Source organism: Rana temporaria, chromosome 3 (assembly GCF_905171775.1).
Source record: "Rana temporaria chromosome 3, aRanTem1.1, whole genome shotgun sequence".
Lineage (NCBI taxonomy): Eukaryota > Metazoa > Chordata > Amphibia > Anura > Ranidae > Rana > Rana temporaria.
In genome coordinates, this window is record NC_053491.1 from 86,396,309 (window position 1) to 86,412,158 (window position 15,850).

Sequence of the window (15,850 nt, forward strand, 5' to 3'; positions counted from 1 at the left end):
TATTCCTAATTTCGGGATTCGCAAGCGGGGCACCCCCCCTTTTTCGTTTCCCCCTCTCCCGTTTGCTGCTACTTCATAGCTGCCTCACACTGATTGCGGAATTAGGGCGGATACTGTCACCAGCGACCGTTCATCCCCCCCCTTACAGTTGTCCTAACCTTTGGTTGGTACCCGGACCGTGCGGACGCTATTCTCCCCTCCGGTGCTCCGATCCTATATCCCCTCACGGAGCCCGCACTCTCGCGAGATGACGCCATCTTGCTAAGCGTCATCTCGCTCGGGCATTCGACTGCTGTACTCGGGCGCGGCTTCCTCTTCACAGGAGCCGCGCCTACTACGTGCGCGCGCTCCCGCTCCCTTCGCGCTCTTTCTCAGACAGACGGACACGCAGCCCAATCGCGGCTAAGCAGGACACGGAGGGGCGGACCTCCGGACCGCCTCCTCTCCGCCAACAACCAATAGGATTCCAGAGGCCGTAGTCTCGCGTGACTTCGCCTCTGGAAACCCATCTCACTAGCTTCACCTCCCACCGCAGGCCAGTCAGCGCCAGTGGTCGGAGGTAGGAGCCTGATCTAGATAGCTAGTGAGCTGCTTAACTTCTCAGTTAGCCAGTTAGCGATCGCTAGGAATTTATTCCAACCCATTCCAAGTTATTAGAGTTAGGTGACTTACGATATATACCAAACTATTCCCTCACCTGACAGTGCCAGAACATTAAAGTATCTCTGTATCACTATGGCAGAGGGGGGCCCCATCACTACCCATGATGATGAGTTGATGCTGGGCTCAGCTCAACTTCTGAGCCCTGTCCAATTACAGGACATTATTAATAAATCAGTGCAAGCGGCACTGGCTGCAGCTATCACAAAACCCGATACGCAGCAGGCCGTAATCCCTGCCCCGTTACCGCCGCCACAAGACGGTGAGCCGCGCATGAAAGGCGGCAAATCCTTGCAAAAGAGGAAACATGCATTGCTGACACATGACTCCCCGGCAGGGGAAGCAAACAATATGCATAGAGCAGCTCCCCTCACGGACTGCCACCCCAAGCATCCTGCAGACTCTTTTCAACCCCTGGGCCTCAGGGAGTCAACTAAGAGGCATGGCTCCGCTAAACAGGCCAAACCAGACTCTTACGTTATAGAGTCAGATGAGGATTCATCCGATGAGTCGGACGGATCCGGAGTCTCCGAGTCTGAATATGACGAAGAAGAGGATGCTGGGGCATTGGCGATCCTACACGACGCCACCCCTGATAACCAGGGCAAAGAAATTATTGATGCTCTGGGAGAACCTTTGTTCAACCCAGATGCCATCTCCCACCCCCGTTCTGGAGAGTGGTCCCCGTTACCCCACGTGTCCCAGTACGTGGAGTTTTGGGCACGTAGGTCACTTGAGCGGTCAAACCGTAACAAATTACGGGCGGAATGCCCCCGACCGCATATCCCAAGGAAAGTGGTCATGACACCAGACATTGACCCCATTCTTTCCAAATATTTAATGAAGACGGGAAAATTCCCCAAAAAGGGGATAGACCGATCATTTAAGTCCATACAGGATCGGATCCTCGACCTATTTGGACCACTAACCAAGATCCTCAACTTGTCAGAACAGGCTGTGACAAACGACCAGACGGTCGACTTAACCCAACTACGTGGGTGGGCCCAAAGGGCCATCTGCTTGGTGGGCAGCGCCAACACCGCCTGCTCCATCGAACGCAGACGTTCCATCCTAATGCGGCTTGACCCGCAATTAGCACATTTAGCCGAAACCGAGCCAGGCCCCGCGGCCGAAGGGATGCTGTTTGGGGAGTCCCTAGTCAAGGACATAAACAAGTTTGTGGGGCTTTTCAACAGCCTCGACAAGGCTCAGACATCACTTAAGAGAACCGGAAATTCTAGAGTTTTTCCCCGGGCCGGTAGAAGTAGGGGTCGTTCTACCGGCCGCAATAACAACGGCAAGCCGTTCCACAGACCGGCCCAACCACAATATGCTCAGGCTCCCCCTCCATATACCACAACGGCGCAACCAGCACCTTTTTTCCCACCCCGTGGTAGACCGTGGAGAGGACGCGGCCACAGAGGATACCCTCGCTCCCGCCCATACTCCGGTGAGTACCGCATACACTCCACTACCTCACACACCTGTTGGGGGATGTCTAATGTTTTTTATCCACGCTTGGTCTGCAATTACGGCAGATACATGGATATTAAACACAGTTGCAGGGTTCCACATAGAACTTATGTCACCACCAAACCTAGGTATCCTACCAACCCCGATTCGATTTGCGGAAGAAAACGTTGCTCTGATAGACAACGAACTCCGGGAATTGATATCCAAACGAGCAGTGATCGAAGTCGACCCTTCCTCCCCAGGCTTTATCAGCAACCTCTTCTTAGTCAAGAAGAAGGGAGGGGGCTACCGCCCCGTCATAAATCTGCGGGATTTAAACCAACATGTCGCTTATCGACATTTCAAGATGGAGGGGATTCATTGCCTCCGAGATCTCCTCCAGCCGGGGGACTGGCTGGTAAAGGTGGACCTGAAAGACGCATACCTCACCGTCCCCATGCATCAGGACTCCCAACACCTACTCCGTTTCAGATGGTGGGGGCGCACTTGGCAATTTACATGCCTACCGTTCGGCCTATCATCCGCCCCATGGTGTTTCACAAAAATCCTGAAACCAGTAGTGGCATCACTGAGGAGCAGGGGCGTACGGCTGATTATTTACTTAGACGATATTCTCGTCATAGCATGCTCCAAAACTCTAGCTTATCGTCACATGGATTGGACGATCAACCTATTACAGAGTCTAGGCTTCTTGATCAATCAAGAAAAGTCGGTTCTTATTCCGGCGCAAGAGATGGGATTCCTAGGCTTCCTGGTAGACACCAACCAGGCTGTTCTCCGCCTGCCCAACGCAAAGTTGGCTCTGATCCGCAAAGAGATCAGAGCGGTACTACGCAAGGGTTACTTATCGTTACGCATCCTGGCACGTCTGGTAGGCCTGCTGGCGGCCTCCATTCAAGCCATCTTTCCGGCCCCTCTCCATTACAGAGCCCTCCAGAGACTGAAGATCCTCCATCTGCGACAGGGTCTCCGGTACGCGGACGTGATACTGCTCTCTACAGAGGCCAAAGTCGAACTGCAATGGTGGCTTCGACACGCCGTCGAGTGGAATGGCAAAACGATTTTCAACTCCCGTCCGGACATCATCATAGAGTCGGACGCGAGTCGCCGAGGCTGGGGCGCTCGCTTGGGAGAGACCTCGACGGGAGGGACCTGGTCCAGGGACGAAACCCTCTTACACATCAACGCGCTGGAACTTTCAGCGGCCTTATTTGCTGTACAGAGCTTTCTGGCGGAAAGATCCAATTGTTGCGTCTTATTACGCATGGACAATATTGCAGCGGTACAATACATCAACCGCTTGGGAGGCACCAGATCCAAAATTCTAGCAGATATTGCCTCAGAGATTTGGCACTTCTGTCTGTCTCGCAACATCACCCCCATGGCGGAGTACATTCCGGGCATTTCCAACTCTGTAGCAGACTGGAATTCCCGCTACCTCATCGACTCCAGCGATTGGCGCTTGGACCGCCCAACCTTCGTCAGGCTGAACTTACTTTGGGGTCCCCTGGGCATAGATCTGTTCGCTTCTCGCCTCAATCACCAACTACCCCGATTCTTCAGTTGGAGGCCGGACCCAGGGTCAGCAGCGGTGGACGCTTTCCGACACTCCTGGACGGGGGAGACGCATTACGCGTTTCCCCCATTCTCCATGATCCCCAAGGTACTGCTGCAGATTGCGAACCAGAGGGCGACGGTCGTATTGATCACCCCATGGTGGCCAACGCAACCATGGTTCCCTCTCCTGCTGGAACTAGCCTTGGACTACCCCAGGCTTCTGCCTCCGCTCCCACACATTCTCTCCCACCCGACCAAAGGCCTACATCCTCTGGTAGAGGAGGGCACACTGATTCTCCTGGCGTGGTTGGTTTCGGGGTGCCAAGAGCACACGATGACCTTTCAAACTCGGCTAGAGATCTCCTCGCCCTGGCCTGGGCCCCCGGGACTCGATCGGCATATCGATCAGCCTGGAGGCTCTGGGTACGTTGGTGTGATCAACGGCAGGTTGATCCCATACATGCCCCTGTGACGGTCATAGTGAATTACCTGGCGGATTCTTTCGGATCCGGCAAATCATATAGCTCGCTAAATATTTACAGGTCAGCCATATCAGCTTACCACTACCCTGTAAATTCTCTCCCAATCGGCAGACATCCGCTGATTTGTAGACTCTTACGAGGCATTAGATTCAAACGACCCCCTCGCCCTAAGTACCAGTCTACCTGGGATGTCTCCAAGGTTTTAGACATGTTCTCAAACTGGGAGGACAATGATACCTTGCCCCTCAAATTATTGTCGTTTAAGCTAACAGTCCTTCTATGCCTAATATCCATCAAACGCGTCTCAGACGTTAGGGCATTGGACATTTCCAGACGCCAGTTCTCACCGCAGGGCGTGAAATTCACGGTGGTCCGTAGAACCAAGACGGGCCTACAATCGGTGTTCTATCCCTATTTTCCTGCACACCCACGGCTCTGCGTGGTTAGATGCCTACAGGCCTACGAGACTCGCACTACGGAACTACGACCCCAGGGGCTGTCTCAACTTCTGATATCCTACGTAAGACCACATCACCCGGTCACCCCCGCCACTCTGGCGCGGTGGGTTAGATCGGCCATGGCAATGGCGGGCATAGACATTACCCTGTTTGGGGCACACTCCTCCAGAGGTGCCATGGCTACTAAGGTGGTCATGACAGGGGGCTATCTCACAGACCTTTTAATGGCGGCCGACTGGTCTTCCGAGACAGTCTTTCGCCTCTTCTATTTCAGACCGGAGGACCATGTCTCCATGTCAGTCTTAGGATGACTACATTTCTTTATTATTATAATCTTGTTAATATGCTAATGTGTTAAGCTTTGAACTTGCATAAGATATGAGCCTCCTGTCTGATATATAATTTGAGATTTTCCTAGCCTGTGACGGAAAATATTGATTATATGAAGACAGGAGGCGAGTATCTTCCCTCCCTACCCAACCCTTTCACGATTCTACATTTTATTTCAGGTTATTGAACAAGGTCACGACGGCGGCATGCAGGCGACCTGTTGATCGAATGATGCTCAACCTTCCGGACGACCAGTTGGTCGAATTAGTTCTGTTGGTTTGTCCCCGTTGGGACCAGTTGCTGTCGACACAGCCATTTTCCGATACGGAGACGTTAGGCCGGCTGGCCGAAGAGTTTGTCAGATAACGACGAAGTTCAGAGATAGACCTGGTTTCGATATCTGGGACTTACACGAAGAAAGAGGAAGAGATAAGTGAGAGCAGTCCTTTTATAGAGTCTAGGATGGGAGTGGCTACGACCAAGGACTGCTGGGAAGTGTAGTCCCTACAGTTTTATTTTCTTTTCTGTTTATTTACGTTAAAATTGAACAATACTTTTTCTGCTGTGAGCATTAATAAAGAAGGATTAATGCATAAGATACTCGCCTCCTGTCTTCATATAATCAATATTTTCCGTCACAGGCTAGGAAAATCTCAAATTATAAGGTCCTTGCTATCTTTCAGGTAGGAGGGACTTAATGGGACTAGTGGTTTGAAAAAACTATCTAAATATTCTCCCAAACGGGAGAAAAGAGATTCTATGCCGCTGATTATTGGCCTGCCGGGAGGGTGTTCTCTGTCTTTGTGCACTTTGGGCAAAATATACATGACAGGAACTTTAGGGGCATGGATTATCAAATACGCTGCCTCTTTCTGATTAAGGATTTTACGAGCCACTCCTTCTTCAATCCACTCGGAAAGTAAATCTTTTAATTTCATTGTAGGGTTCCCATACAAAAGTTGATACGTTGATGTATCCCCTAGTAATCTTTCCATTTCTGAGTAGTACATTTCTTTTTTCAGGATCACCAGGCCTCCGCCCTTGTCGGCGGGACGTATCACAATTTGTTTATTTGCTTCCAATAGTTTAATCCCTTCCCAAATTTTATTGTTAGATGCATGTTGGGACACTTTTAATTCTCGTACATCTTCTTGAACCATAGTTCTAAAGGCCTCGATCTGATGGTTCATACCCTTTTTTGGGTTAAACGTTGAATTATTTTTAAGTCCACTATGTTGATAGATGAGGTCCTCATTAATTCCCTCGTTCATAGTGCTCTTCCCAGCAAAATATTTTTTTATGTTTAATTTGCGAATATATTTTTCCACATCGATAAAGATTTCAAACTTATCGATGTTTTTTTCAGGTGCAAATTTTAATCCTTGTTGTAGTACTTCTAATTCTGGTTCTGAAAATTCTACCCCTGCTAAATTAAAGATACCATCACTTAGTCCACTCTTTTTCTTTTTCGTTCTGCCTCGTCCTCTTCTACCTCTTTTTCTTTTTGATACTGAGGAGACTTGGGAGGGATGCGATAGGGCTCTTTCCATCCCATCCATTCCCCCTGGTATTGATTTTGATAGGGGGCTGGTCTCCCTCTAAAATTTCCTCGAGACCCACCTCTCGGGGGTCTAGGCGGATAGGAATACCTATTGGGATCATAATAACCGTTATCTGTCTGGCGGGGATCAGAAATAGGATATCTATGATATGCATCCATAGGATAGGGTTGTGGATAAGGATAGTAGGGAGGAGCCGAGGATTTGGGGGGATTCGGCTGAGATTTGGCAGCAGATTTATTGGGCTTATTAGGAGTGTTGGATCTTAAAGGGACCTTTTTCCGTGGTGCCAGTGGCGGTATAACTCCTGGTCCCTTGGTTGGGGATGATTCAGGTGAATCAGCCAAGTTTGGAGTGTCCTGCCATTTGTAAACTTTGTCTTCTTCATAATCCCTTATATCTCTTTGGTATTTTTTAAGTTTTTTATTCTTTATTTCACCATCATATTTATTTAAATGCACTTGTAGGAGCTTAGTTTTCTCTGTATACTCGCTATGAACTTTGAATGGTTCCATTCTTTCTTTGAGATCGGCGATTTTGGCATCCAATAATTAATTTTTTGCCTTACGTCGTTTCACCATTAACTGCATGAGCTTTTGTTCACATGCGTTAAAGAACTGGAACCATTCATCCAATAGCTGTAAATCCTCGATCCCATCATTGGGACCGACATCCCATCTAAGTCTCCTGGGTGTGAGATTTTTACCTATATACATTTCGAAGGACGCAATGTCCCACCATAATCTAATTTGCTTTTCCATATCACTTTGTAATTGCTTGAGGCCTAATTCTAAATCAATATTAGGACTCGGGGCCTGTTGGAAGACCTCCTCTAGGTTAACGTGTCTATCTCGCATAGAATTGAAAACGTCCATGGCAGCGTGGAAAATGGATTTAGTAACGGAGAGAAAGGTATAACTCAATTACTAAGACAAATGTTTGAAGATAAATTTTCGCGCCAAAAAAATGTGGAACATATAAACTTTGGAATTAAATATAAATAAAGCTGCTCCCCTAAAAAAATAAAAAGGTGATACCTCATTAAGTTTTAGTAAATATGTGATAGGTAGGGGGCGCTGTTGAAAAAAAAGTGTATATTACTAAATGACAGAGATATTGTTATAAACAAATAAATCTAATCGATAAGTGATAGCAATTACAAAACTCATGTGATATCAATTATAAAAATAAAAATATATCAACCAAAACTAAATTGCAAGGACCTAGTTAGGTCAATAATAGGAGAAAAAGATTCACAAAAGAACCTCTATTGGAAGAGTGATGTGCTCCCAAAACCATAAATCAAGAAAAAATATAATTTTAGTGATAATGATAATGTCCATATATTTCTATGATAGTGGTGAACCACTAGTAAATACAGGAGTGAATCTTGTCAATGGTCCAGAAAGTAAACATGCAATCTTCTCATGGACGGCAGTGCTTCAAAATCCTTCCACCAATTACACAAAACGACACCCAAGAGTGTAAATAATAAATGCGCTTACCAAAGCGATTTGACTCCTTTAACTAAAAAGAGAGTCAAAAACGCTTGTGCAGTTGTTAATGTCTGCAAACATGTATCCATTACGACTCACTTTTACTTAATTGTCGAATAAAATTGGCCCCCTCCAGTGTTTGACAACTCTTTCTATACCCCAAAACTTGAGGCCTTTAGGGTTTTGCTGATGGTACTGTTTAAAATGTCTCGAGACATTATGAGTTTTAAGTCCTTTCTTTATGTTATTAACATGTTCTGCTATTCGGACATGTAGGGAGCGGGAGGTTCTTCCTATATATTGGAGCCCACACTCACAATCCAACATATAGACGACCCCCACAGTATCAAAAGTAATCAACTGTTTGATGTTATATTCTCTGTTTGTACTGTGGCCAAAAACTGTTTACGTTTCTTAATATTGACCTTAGAATGTTTGCATGGGAGAATAATGTATTTTCAGAGGGCATAGGAGGGTTTAATATGCTGGGGGCAAGGCGATCCCTTAAAGAAGGTGGTTTTTTGAATATAAATTGTGGTCATGCTGGTAATAGAGGACAATTATTTAACACGATCTTCTCAAATTTTCTATATTGTGCGTTATAATCTAAAATAATCCTAAAATTATGATTATCCACACTTGTGTCTCTAACTTGATTGAAAACCAATGATTGTCTATCCATCCTTTTTACTTCTTGTATTCTCTTTTCCAATATCTGTCTATCGTACCCTTTTTGCACAAATCTTGAGGACAAGAATTGCGATTGACTGATAAAGTCTGTTTCTTGCGTACAATTACGGCACAACCTTATGAATTGTCCCCTGGGGATTTTACACAACCACGATCGGTGGTGACAACTCCCCAGGGGAATATAAGCGTTACGATCAGTGGGTTTAAAGAAATTTGTTATTTGAATTGATCAACATCCTTGGTGATGGTTAAATCTAAAAAGACTACCTTCTCGTGGTCGATAGTCCATGTCAAAGAAATATGCTTATTGTTATTGTTCAATGAACTAATAAAGGAATCTAAAGACAATCTGTCACCTTCCCAAACCATAATGAGATCATCGATAAAATGACAATAACAGACCAATTCAGGAGGGCGATGTAGAAAAATGGCCTCTTCCTCCCAATGGGCCATAAAAATGTTGGCCACACTGGGAGCGAAATGAGCCCCCATCGCGACTCCTCTGGTCTGTAGAATCTGTATATGCTTTGTGTCTTTCAAGAAAGCAGGAGTCTTAACAACCTGTGGCAGAGGAAGGAATTAATGTATTTTCCCAACCTTTCTGTCACGGAGTCTATCCCATTTACAATGGGCGTCCCATGGCGGATTGGTACTATCTTTATGGATTTTGGGTAGGAAGTGTATGATGGGTGTTCTGCAAAAAAGGGGGTCAAGATAGGATGCTTCCTTTTTGGACAAAATTCTTTGATCCCTACCATCCTCAATAATATTATGTAATTCATAATAATTCACTGCTGTCTTCTTTTAGCTCTTTCACCAGTGGGGGCCCGGTCTTCTGCATCGCCTTCTTCTCCTCTTCGATGTTGACTCAACGCTCCCTCCCGCTGTAATTCCGGGTGTGCGGTGCGTGGCAAATTATATAGGCCTCTTATGACGTCACAGTCCCAGCATGCTCCGGGTGGTACTGGAGAATGCTGTCCCCCCCCATGCTCACTGGAGCACTGAGCTGTGGAGGGGTGGGGAGAAGACATCTCAGGCTCTCAGCGAGTCGCTTAGAGGCTGGGACGGGTGTCAGATTCCTGTCCCGCTCTCTGCTGAAAACGGATCCCAGGAGTGCAAAACGAATTGCACTTCTGTGACCCATAGGAAAAGCCCAGCCAAATGAGCTCAGGAAGGATTTCACCTTGAAAGGTTTCAGTCATGCCTGAAAATAGAATTATATGGACTTTCAAGAAGAAAAGCAGTTCATAAAAACAGCCATAAAATATACATATAACAAGGCTTTTTATAACATATTTCCTCATACTTATACCATTTGTAAGGCTGTAAGCAAATCTCTTGAAAATGTAAATAGTTCAATACCAAAAAGGTGATGTTCCTTTTTTTATTGAACAAACTAAAAATAACTTTTCCTAACAGACATGTCTCCTGCTAAATATAACCAGTTATGCAAACAACATATACAGTCAACTGCAGTACAGAAAAATTCCCACAATAATATAACTATAATAATCAGATAAGCTACCAGTATAGGAATGTCTGCATTACAAAATGCATCCTGTCTTGTTAACTGTTTCATTCCTCCTACACATTTCCTGTATAATTTAGGGCAATATGGGCATATAATTGTGTTTTTGACAATCTAGGAGTGTAAAGAGACTGCAGACTTAGGCTAAGCAGACCCAATATGCAGGGCATCAATTAAGGGGATTTCAGCACAGGATAGGGCAGAAGGGGCCAGAATGGAGGAGATATAATTAATGAGCGTGGGTCAGCCTTCCAATGATTTACAAAATAAGAATCCAGGGGTGCAAACAACTCTAGCAACCAGTGGCGGCTGGTGCTCAACATTTTTGGGGGGGCGCAAACAAACAAAAAAACAAACAAAAAATAAAACAATTGCAGCCACTGTGCCCATCAAATGCAGCCACTGTGCCCATCAAATGCAGCCACTGTGCCCATCAAACGCAGCCACTGGGCCCATCAAACGCAGCCACTGTGCCATCAATTGTCACCACTGTGCCATGCCATCAAACGCAGCCACTGTGCCATCAATTGTCACCACTGTGCCATGCCATCAAACGCAGCCACTGTGCCATGTCATCAAACGCAGCCACTGTGCCATCAATTGTCACCACTGTGCCATGCCATCAAACACAGCCACTGTGCCATCCCATAAAATGCAGCCACTGTGCCATCAATTGTCACCACTGTGCCATGCCATCAAATGCAGCCACTGTGCCCATCAATTGTCGCCACTGTGCCCTTTAATTGTCGCCACTGTGCCTTTTAATTGTCGCCACTGTGCCCTTTTGTCGCCACTGTGCCCTTTTGTCACCACTGTGCCAATTGTCGCCACTGTGCCCTTTGTCGCCACTGTGCCCTTTGTCGCCACTGTGCCCTTTGTTGCCACTGTGCCAATTGTTGCCACTGTGCCCTGTAATTATTGCCACTGTGCCCTGTTAAATGCTGCCCCCCCTGCCCGGAACTTACCTTCTGGGGTCGGCCATCCTCCTTCCACAGTCCCTAGATCTTTTTTCCCGCCCTCGATGATGCTTCAGCCAATCAGGTTACCGGTGACCAGAACCGGTGAAAGTGACGCCTGTCAGTCTTATCCAAGGAACGCACCCCCCGGTCATCCCTTGGATAAGTATTTGGAAGGCGATTACAGCTGGCTCTGATAGGCTCTGATAGGCACTTCCACAGCCAACCAGCTGCCGTTATTCAGATGGCCGGCGCTCACCAGGGGGCCAGCCATCTGAATAGTCTGCGGCAGCGGCAATACTTAGATTCATGCAATTCTTGAATCTATGTATTGTATCAGTTGCGGTGCGGAAGCGAGAGGGGGCGGCGCTCCGGCGCCCTCTATGGACACACCGCCACTGCCAGCAACTATTACACTTGTGTTCGGGTAGTATCACAAGTCTCAGAGATCCCAATGTCCAGATAGTAGTATGCAGCCAATACTACAAGTTCTTGCAGTTCCAGTGTCCAGATAGTAGTAGATACAGCCTATACAGAGCTACGAGTCCCAGCATATTCAGTGTCCAGATAGTAGTAGATACAGCCTATACAGAGCTAGAAGTCCCAGCATATCCAGTGTCCAGATAGTAGTAGATACAGCCTATACAGAGCTAGAAAACCCAGCATATCCAGTGCCCAGATAGTAGTAGATATAGCCTATACAGAGCTAGAAGTCCCAGCATATCCAGTGCCCAGATAGTAGTAGATACAGCCTTTACAGAGCTAGAAGTCCCAGCATATCCAGTGTCCAGATAGTAGTAGATACAGCCTATACAGAGCTACAAGTTCCAGCAGATCCAGTGTCCAGATAGTAGTAGATACAACCTATACAGAGCTACAAGTCTCAGTAGATCCAGTGTCCAACTGGCAGCACACAGACAAAATGGAACTTCAAGTCCCAGCAGTTCTAAGCTGAGTCAAATGCCGCGTACACACGATCGGACATTCCGACAACAAAAACGTGGATTTTTCTCCGACGGAATGTTGGCTCAAACTTGTGTTGCATACACACGGTCACACAAATGTTGTTGGAAATTCCGAACGTCAAGAACGCGGTCAAATACAACACTACGACGAGCCGAGAAAAATGAAGTTCAATGACTCCGAGCATGCATCGAATTTATTCCGAGCATGCGTAGGATTTTTTTGCATCGGAAATTGCATACAGACGATCAGAATTTCCGACAAAAACTTTTTGTTGTTGGAAAAATTGAGAACCAGCTCTCATACATTTTGTTGTCGAAAATTCTGACAGCAAATGTCCGATGGAGCATACACACTGTCAGAATATCGGAAATTCCGACCATGTGTATGCGGCTAAACACTACCTTTCTGCCCAGTGTTTGAATCAGCTTGGGACTGTTGGGACTTATGCCGCATACACACGACCATTATTCATGGTATGGAAAAAAACTATGTTTTTCTCGACGTGATTCCTCTCAAGCCTGCCTTGCATACACACGATGGTGAAAAAAAATGCTTGAGCAAAGCGCGGTGACATACAACACGTATGAAAGCACTATAAAGGGGAAGTTCCATTCGAATGGCACCACCCTTTGGGCTGCTTATGCTAATTTCCCTATCTCATAACTTGCTTCTGAGCATGCACGTTCCCCCCCCCCTCATTAAAGCAGAGGTTCACCCAAAAAACAAGTATATAACATTACATTCTGTATACCACTTTTTTTTGGGGGGTGTACATACGGTTATATCGCTATTTTTCACCTGGCTTCCGGGTACTAGCTCCCGCGGGAGTAGGCGTTCCTATGCAGTGGCGCAATGTCCTCTGGGACTTCGCCCAAAGGATTGACGTGCCTGACAAAAACTCCCCCCTGGCGGATAAGGCGCGTCACGAGTTTCCGTAACTAGCCGAACTGCGAGTCGGCTCTATACGGTGCCTGTGCAGTCAGCTCTACACGGCTCCTAGTCGGTGCGCAGGCGCCGTATAGTGCCGTATAGAGCTGACTCGCAGTTTGGCTAGTTTCGGAAACTCGTGACGCGCCTTATCCGCCGGGGGGGTGGTTTTGTCAGGCACGTCAATCATTTGGGCGAAGTCCCAGAGGACATTGCGCCACTGCATAGGAACGCCTACTTCCGCGGGAGCTAGTACCCGGAAGCCAGGTGAAAAATAGCCATAATACCATATGTACACCCCCCCCCCCAACAAAAAAAAACAGCATACTGTACATGTTTGAGGTATACAGAATGTAATGTTATATACTTGTTTTTTGGGTGAACCTCCGCTTTAAAGCGTACACACGACGTTTTTTTCACTACGTGAAAAACGACGAGAAAAAATAGAGCAGGTTCTAAATTTTTAACGCCAATTTTTCTCATCAAGAAAAATGCTCTGGAGCCTACACATGACTGTTTTTCTCGACCAATTAAAAAAATTGAATTTTTCTCGTCGTGTGTACACGGCATTAGAGTTTTGCCCAGTTTTTTTTCAAACATTTAGTCTTATAGTACTAATAAATTCATGTGTTTCAATTCTGATTATTATATTGCAACAAAAGTATGGAAATACTGTACATATCAATGTTACCTGTTTGCTTAAAATCGATTTGCTAAAAGCAACTTTCCTGCCACGGGATGGATGGCTGGTCCCCATTAGACACTGTGGTTCTACCTGCCAACCGGTATGTCATTGCTGAGGATTTTTCTTTAGCCCCCTTTCACACTGCAGCAACTTGAAGGTAACACGATTTTACTGCGATTTTGCGGCCACGATTTTGACGTGATTTCAGGGAATGCTTGAGGTCTATGGGCCTAAACTCACATCCAAGTTGGACCAAAATAGTACAGAGGCTACTTTGAAGTCGGTGCCACTTGAAGTTGCACAGATATGAATGGTACTCATTGGAAATCATGGGGTATGACTTGTCATGCGACTTTGCAGTCCCAAGTAGCAGAACAAGTCGCACAAGTGTAAAAGGGGCCTTACTTTCAGTTCCAGTGACAGTGGTTTCCAGGATAAATAGGCAAGATGCATCTAATTAACGGTATGATTATTTCAGAAAAAAGGTGCTGAAAGCGGTACCATTATTTGCAAGGAAATTTGGCGTTTTATACTGTAGGCCTGTAATTCTTAGGAATAACTCACTTAAATCTGACCAAACAAGAGACAAGTAGGCATCCCGGGGTATGACATTTTTTTAAAAACAAAATTATAAATTATAATATAATACATAATTATAACAAGTAATAATATAATTATAATAAAAATTATTCAATAATGTAATCAACTCAAAATCACTGAAATTTGCTCAGGTGCAGAATTGTAGCTGTCATTACTTTTATTTTTTTATGACGAATTTCCCCACAAATCGATATCGCACAATTCTGCAAGTGATTCTAATTTATTATCGCTGTTTTCTAGCTGCTCTAAAACCATTTTTGACATAAAGGGACACTTTTGGTTGCTATGGACAATCTACAGTTTGCAGGGAGAAAGAACAGTTTTTATTTTATAAAAGAACATGTAGGACACTGGGCAGACCACTAGGGACAAGGGGGGTGTGTATTTTTTACATACAGTACTGTAATCTATAAGATTACAGTATACTGTATGTAATGTGTTTGTTTACGTTTTTGAATTTGGTGCCGTTCTCCGCTCCCGTGCGTCGTAACGTCACAGGGAACGAAAATCGGTGGCACAGGAGGACACAATGGGGGTTATTTACTAAAGGCAAATCCACTTTGCACTACAAGTGCACTGCCAGTGCACTCGAAAGTGCACTTGGAAGTACAGTAGCTGTAGATCCGAGGGGGAGATACAAGGAAAATTAAAAAACAGCATTTTAGCTTGCAAATGATTGGATGATAAAATCAGCAGAGCTTCCCCTCATTTCAGACCTACCCCTCAGATTTAAAGCGACTACACTTCCAAGTGCACTTTTAAGTGCACTTGCAGTGCAAAGTGGATTTGCCTTTCGTAAATAACCCCCTGTGTGAATCGAGCGAGGTCCCGCTCGCTCACACAGCGCGGTGGCATCGCTGGATCCAGGGACAAGGTAAGTAACTGTCTGCTGCTGCAGTGAGGCAAGCCTGAGTCTGACTCAGGGTTACCGCTTTTGGTATGAAAATCTCACCCCGAGTCAGACTCGGGAATACCGCTAGGAGGGTTAATGAAGCACAGACAGAAATAAAAACCTGACAGCGACTCTAGTCCTTACTTGCTATAGTACTTACATGCTATCCAAAGCTAAAAACATATTTTACAAGGGCAAACTTTACTTTGAAGAGAATAATAGAATAAAGCTGCACATCCCTAAGCCAATGAACGAGTGGATAGGGATGGCCTGATAAGGATCAAGCCAAGTAGGAGATTCTTTCAGTCTTGCTAAACATTAGTAACCTTTGTGATCAAGCCAAGAGGATTAATTTACTAAAGGCACATACACTGTGCACTTTGCACTTTGCTTAGTAAATGAGCAGAAGCTATGCTGAATTCCATCATCCAATCATGTGCAAGCAAAAATGCATTTTTTTTCCTTGCATGTGATTGGACACTCATTGCAAAGTGAAGCGTTACCTCATTTACTAAGCTCTGGCACACGTGTTTGCGCGTTTGCATACAGCGTTGTCCGACGTTTTTGAACTTCAACGTTTTTTATTTTAGC

General features: G+C 45.7%; 1 protein-coding gene across 1 annotated transcript in view; it reads right to left on the minus strand.

Annotated features, from left to right (window-relative positions):
- Positions 1-5,613: 5,613 nt before the first annotated feature.
- Positions 5,614-15,850, minus strand: part of LOC120930356 (olfactory receptor 5I1-like) — a 29,604-nt gene continuing 19,367 nt past the window's right edge. Inside the window, exon 3 of the mRNA XM_040341554.1 lies at positions 5,614-6,383. Coding sequence (XP_040197488.1) covers positions 5,614-6,383 — 770 coding nt within the window. The remainder of the gene's footprint in view (positions 6,384-15,850) is intronic.